The sequence below is a fragment of the Molossus molossus genome, unplaced genomic scaffold, assembly GCF_014108415.1.
Source record: "Molossus molossus isolate mMolMol1 unplaced genomic scaffold, mMolMol1.p scaffold_m16_p_38, whole genome shotgun sequence".
NCBI classification, from domain to species: Eukaryota; Metazoa; Chordata; class Mammalia; order Chiroptera; family Molossidae; genus Molossus; species Molossus molossus.
The window spans coordinates 878,698-884,697 of NW_023425375.1; the positions used below are offsets into that span (position 1 = coordinate 878,698).

General features: G+C 37.9%; 1 protein-coding gene across 1 annotated transcript in view; it reads left to right on the forward strand.

Moving 5' to 3' along the window:
* TSPAN3 (tetraspanin 3) overlaps window positions 1-5,095 on the forward strand; it is a 79,200-nt gene extending 74,105 nt beyond the window's left edge. The window contains exon 7 of the mRNA XM_036281545.1: window positions 4,220-5,095. Coding sequence (XP_036137438.1) covers window positions 4,220-4,312 — 93 coding nt within the window. The 3' untranslated portion in view covers window positions 4,313-5,095. The remainder of the gene's footprint in view (window positions 1-4,219) is intronic.
* The last annotated feature ends 905 nt before the right edge of the window (window positions 5,096-6,000 follow it).

The following is a 6,000-nucleotide window of genomic DNA, read 5'->3' on the forward strand; positions in this document are numbered from 1 at the left end:
CCTTGCCTTTAAAAAAAATTGAAATAATTATATATTCACATACAGTTTTAAGAAAGAGCACTTGCATGCTTTTCCCATTTTCCTTTAGTGGTAATGTTTTACACAGCTATCGCATATCACAACCAGGGTATTGGCGTTGATACAATTTACCAGTTTTATTCAGATTTCTCATGTTTATGTGTGTGTATTCAGGTCTATACAATTTTATGACTTGTATAGGTTCCTGTGTTGAACACAACTAGTCAAGATACTGAACAGTTCCAATATCTCAAGGATCCCACCGGGTACCATCTGGTACCCTTTTGTAACTGCATCCATCTTCATCCTGTGCCTCTGCCCCCTTAACCTGGCAACCACTCTGTCCTCCATTTCTAAAATTTTGTAATCCCCCCCTTTTTTTATTAATTTAATTTTGTTACAGGTGTTTCTCTTTTTTCCCCCATTAGCACCCTCCTCCCCCCCCCCCCCCAGTATTGTTGTCTTTGTCCACTGATTATGTATATATACATCTAAGTTCTTTGGTTTATCACTTTCCACCCCCTTCCTCTGTGGTTTGTGAGTCTGATCCCTACTCCTATGACTCTGGGTCTGTTTTGTTCATCGGCTTATTTTGTTCATTATATTTCACAAATAAGTGAGGTCATGTGATATTTGTCTTTCTCTGTTTGGCTTATTTCACTTAGCATAATACTCTCCAGGTCCCTCCATGTCATCTCAAAGGATAAGAGATCTTTCAAAATTTTGTCATTTTAAAATACTATATAAATTGAACCATGTGTTATGTAATCTTTGGAGCTTGCTTTTTAAAAAACATTAATATCTTTCTATAGCTGCATAGTATTCCATTTTGGTGGCATTCTTTATAATTTATCTAATCTACATTAATGAGCACTTATGTAAGTCTTGCTATTGCAGAAATGCAAGTAGTGAATATCTTCTCTATGTGCATGAAAAATCTACAACAAAAAGTGTAGCCATGAAATTAAGGAGCCAACGTATTAGTGACTTTTTGATAGGTATTGATAGGTATTTACAAATTTTTTCTCAGAAGAAGGTGTTACCAGTGCACAGTTAAAATAAACTTGTATAACAATACCAATTTTCTCCATAGTGCCACCTACATAGTGTACCATAGAACATTTTGATCCTTAATGGGGTTTTTTTGCCCATTTTGCTTATTTAGTAATCATGTTTTATAGTTGCAGGTGTTATATTTGGGCAAAATGTAGATTAGTTCTCATGACTTGAATATTGTAGGGGAAAATTTCATTGTAAGAAATAACACTGGAGCTAAAATATTTGTATGATATTTTCAAGTCTATTATTGGAAATGTTTAATAATCAGTGATATTTCAGTATAGCCAAAACTTTGGAAGTGAGCCTGTAATACTTAGTGATGAAGTTTAGACTATAAGAAATCATTGTGGCCCTGGCTGGGTAGCTAAATTGGTTGGAGTGTCATCCTATATACCAAAAGGTTTGATCCCTAGTTAGGGTGCGTATGGGAGGCAACTGATCAATGTTTCTCACATCGATGTTTCTCTCTCTCTCTCTCTCTCGCTCTCTCTCTCTCTCTCTCTCTCTCTTCCTCTCCCTTTCTCCCTCTTTCTCTCCCTAAAATCAATAAACAGCCTTGCTGGTATGGCTCAGTTGGTTGTGCATCATCCCATGCACCAAGAGGTCACTGGTTCTATTCCCAGTCAGGGCACATGCCCAGGTTGTGGGCTCGATCCCCAGTGAGGGGCATGCAGAAGGCAGCTGATTGATGTTTCTGTCTGATTGATGTTTCTATTTCTTTTCCCACTCCCTTTCTCTCTGTCTAAAATCAATAAAAACATATCTAAAAAATAAAATAAAATCAATAAACATATCCTTGGGTGAGGATTAAAACAAATGTTATTGTGTAGGGGACTACATCAAACTAAAAAGTTTTTGCATGGCAAAAGAAACCATCAACAAAATGAAAAAAGAACCTACTGAATGGGAGAAGAGATGATACATCAGTTAAGGGGTCATTTCCAAAATTTATAAAGAACTCAAACAACTTAACACCAAAAACAAAACAAAGAAACAGTTACTATGTATAACAATGTTTTTAAAGAGGCTCATTCCCAAGCATGAGTATGGTTTTATCAAGCTTTTAAAATTGTTTTTAAATCAATACAAGTCGACTTAATTGAAATAAAAGTTAGGAAAGAAATGATATTTATTTCAGACCCCATTTTGAGAATGCTGGTTCTTTCAGTAGTAGTTAACCAACTGAAAGGAATCTAGGGAAGTGGGATGGGAAAAGAGATTTTTCCCTCAGCAAATCAGTAATTTCTGAGCTTAGCATTTTTATTAATCAGTTTGACATTGCCTAGGAACATAACTGTGTTTGATTTTATAGCAGTTCTAACAATGTTTTACTAGCTGTGAACAGAAATATATTACTTTAGGAATTAGATACTAAATATGTCTAGAATTAGCTTAAGAGGTTTGGTAAACTTTCAACAATATAGACGTTTTAAATGTCTTTAAGGTGCTTTGCTGAGTGTAAGCACTCAGCAAATAATGAGGTAATGAAACTGATGGATTCTAGCAGCACATAAATATCCTGAATGGAGAGAATGTGAGTGTCTATTTATGGATCGGGTATTTTGTGTTTTAATTAGATTGACCCCATATGTACACAGGACCCTGCCTTTTAAAATCAAATAACTGAGCCCTGACTGGTTTGGCTCAGTGGTTGGAGCATTGGTCCGTGGACCAAGGGGTTTGATTTCCAGTCAAGGGCATGTGCCTGGGTTGCAGGTTTGATCCCTGGTTCCAGTGGGGGAAGTGCAAGAGGCAACCAATCGCTGTGTCTCTCACATCGATGTTTCTCTCTCTCTCTCTCTCCCTCTCTCCCTTCCACTCTATCTAAAGAGCAATGGAAAAATATTCTCAGGTGAGGATAAATAAATAAATAAATACGACCTTTCACTGTTAATGAAAAGTTAGAACAGCAAATTAACTTACTCATATTTAGCTCTTTTGTTACTGTTTGTATTTTGTAAGAAGCCAGGTCAAAAATATTAGAATCATTTTCTCTTTAATCCAATTTAATATTTTGCTTATCCAAAATAACATGGCATGACTTCATTGCTATTCTAATTTGCTACTACAGAAGGATTAGGGTTTATTAAAATAAAATTGTGGAGGGGTGACCTTTACAAAGTAATATGTATGTAGTACTTCAGAGTGAAACCTGGATTTAAAAAATAATAAATAATTGTGAAAGAAACAAAACCTTCAGACTCCTTTTATTTTTTTGGTATTGGGATTGGTTTTCTACCATAGAGCTTCCGAGCTACTCATGTATTATGTTTTGTGGGTTGTTATAAAGCCTATCTCGAAAGTATCATCCTAAGTGAAACAAGCCAAACAGAGAAAGACAAGTTTCATATGATCTCACTTATTTGTGGAATATAATGAACATAACAGTCTGAGGAATGGGGTAGCCCCAGAAACGCGGAAGTGGGGTACAGACTGACAATCCCCTAAAGAGGGGGGAGGTGGGGGAGGAATGAACCACAGAACTTATATGCATGTATGCATGAACAGTGGACATGGACAACAAACTGGGGAAAGGGCAGGGAAGGAAGGGGAGGGGGAATCAGTGGGGGAAAAAGGAGAAACATCTGTAACAAAAATTAATTAATAAAAAAATAAATAAATAAAGCCTATCTCCTCCAAATCCATATGCCTGAAAGGACCACCATTAAATTTCCTCAACAGATTATCTTGATCATTCTGCTTCCTAGAACTCTGCTGTTCAGTGTGGTAACCAGTAGTCACATATGTCTAAGTTTAAATTAATTTACATAAAAATAAAAAATACAATTCTTCTGTTGCAGTGGCGAGTGGCTACCATATTTTGACAGCTCAGATAGAGAAGATTTCCATCATTGTAGAAAGTTCTTTGGTGTGGCATTGCTGTAGATTTAGAGTGGGGATGGCAGTAGGAGAGCCTTGATTCTTTGCTGGCTTCACAAATTGTTCTTAGATGTAAATGAGGGACGCTAACACTAGTTCCTAAAAAGATAACGTATTCATTAGATGTTTTTCTTATTCTTGTTATTGCTTTTTTTATGATTTGAGGCCACTGAACAGCTTCATTGCCAGACAACAAAGAAATATATACTTGTTATGTGAGGGTTTTCAGCTTTTCTTTTTCATTGTTGTTTTCTCCCCACAGCTGCTGGGCATGCTGTGTGCATGCATCGTATTGTGCAGAAGGAGTAGAGATCCTGCTTATGAGCTCCTCATCACCGGTGGAACCTATGCATAGTAGAAAACTCAAGCCTGAACTCTTTAGTCTTGTTCTGATTTGGAAGGTGAATTGAATAGTTCTACTGCTGTTGGCCTCCTGAGTTCATTTCATTGAAGCACACATGTCAGACAGAGTAGCGTGGTTCTTTATGTGCCCACTTACTTGCCTACCCACCTATGACTTTTTGTTTCCCCTGTTCTAGCTGACTCTCTGCATCCGTAAGTTTTTAAGGATGGTGGTGTATGTTCTAATTTCAGAACCATTTGCAAGTTGAGTAGTGTGATAGAATTAAAGGAGGATGTAGACTGCTTCTGTTACCTCATGCAGCAATGGGACTGTTGCTGAAATACTACTGGGTCCTGTCAGGCTTCATAATGGACAACTCTTGGCCAAAGGATTTTTGGGGCAAGGGGAATTAACAACAGATGGTGCCCCTCATCAGTGTCATTTTAAGAATTATGTACCATAGTCTAATAAGACAGCAATTATACAAAATGACTGAAATAGATTTTAGAATCATACAATGTGTACCTTGGTTCATCTTCAAAATCAGACTGATCTTTGAAAGTAGAGGTTTTTAATCAAGGCTGGTTTTATAGGACGAGTATAATATATGCATTACTGTTTTAAAATAATTAGTGTGTGTGTGTGTATGTGTTTGTATGATTGATCCCATTCATTGTAAAGTCTAAATTTGTTAGAAATAATGTACTCATGTAGACTAGCAAAATAGTATATAGATGTGATCTCTGTTGTAAATAGAAATATCTAATTAAATAAACTCTGTATTACCCCTTAACATATAGTTTTTAATTATTTGTGGGTGCTTCAATGGTTTATATGTTCGTGCCATCTATAGTTCATCATGAATTAGATGTGCTTTAATTATATCTCTTGCCAAATTCTAAAGGCTTTGGTATTCAAAACCCACAGATGCTTTCAGTCCCACATATCCCAGAAATATGGAGAATCTACTTGTGCATGGTGCTGGGGGTACATTGATGATGCCGTCCTTGCCTTCAAGGCATGTGAATTGAGTCCTAGGATAGAGACATACACAAAAAGCAGATAATTTCCATACAGTGCTGTGATTGTAGTGACAAAAGAATGGAAACCTAAAGGAGATACCCAGAAAGGTCAGGGGCCACTTTGTAGAGAAGAGGCCTAAGCTCAGCAGCTGGACAGGCTTTGTGGGAGAGGGTACCAGGGGTATGATGTGGGATGGAGTATGCCTGTGTGCCTGGAGCTTAAAATACAAGGCGAGGAAAAGAAGTTGAAGTGGCAAAGCCTGGGTCCTCTAGGGTCTTACATGACATCCTGTGGAGAATCAGACTTTACTTATGGGTAGAGGCAGCCATGTGTGATATGAGTGGACCTGTTTTAGAGATCCCTGTGTCTGTGGTAGGGAGGACGGATTGGAGGGGTCATGGCTTCAGTGAGGTGGATTGGGTGGTTCAGGAGAGAGCTGAAGAGCATGGAGTAGGGCACTATTGGGGGAGCTAGTTAGGGGCTGGGTTTGGGGAATTTGGTGGGAGAGGTGGTAGAATTTTATCATTGGTTGGATGTGGGACAGAGTGAAAGGGCAGGCAGAAAGGTATCTAGGATGAGTCCTAGGTTTTTGGTTCAGCCAGCTGAGGACACAGAATTAGTCACAGAGATATGGAACAAATAAGGACCACATCTAGAGGCATGAGTTCACGTTCAGT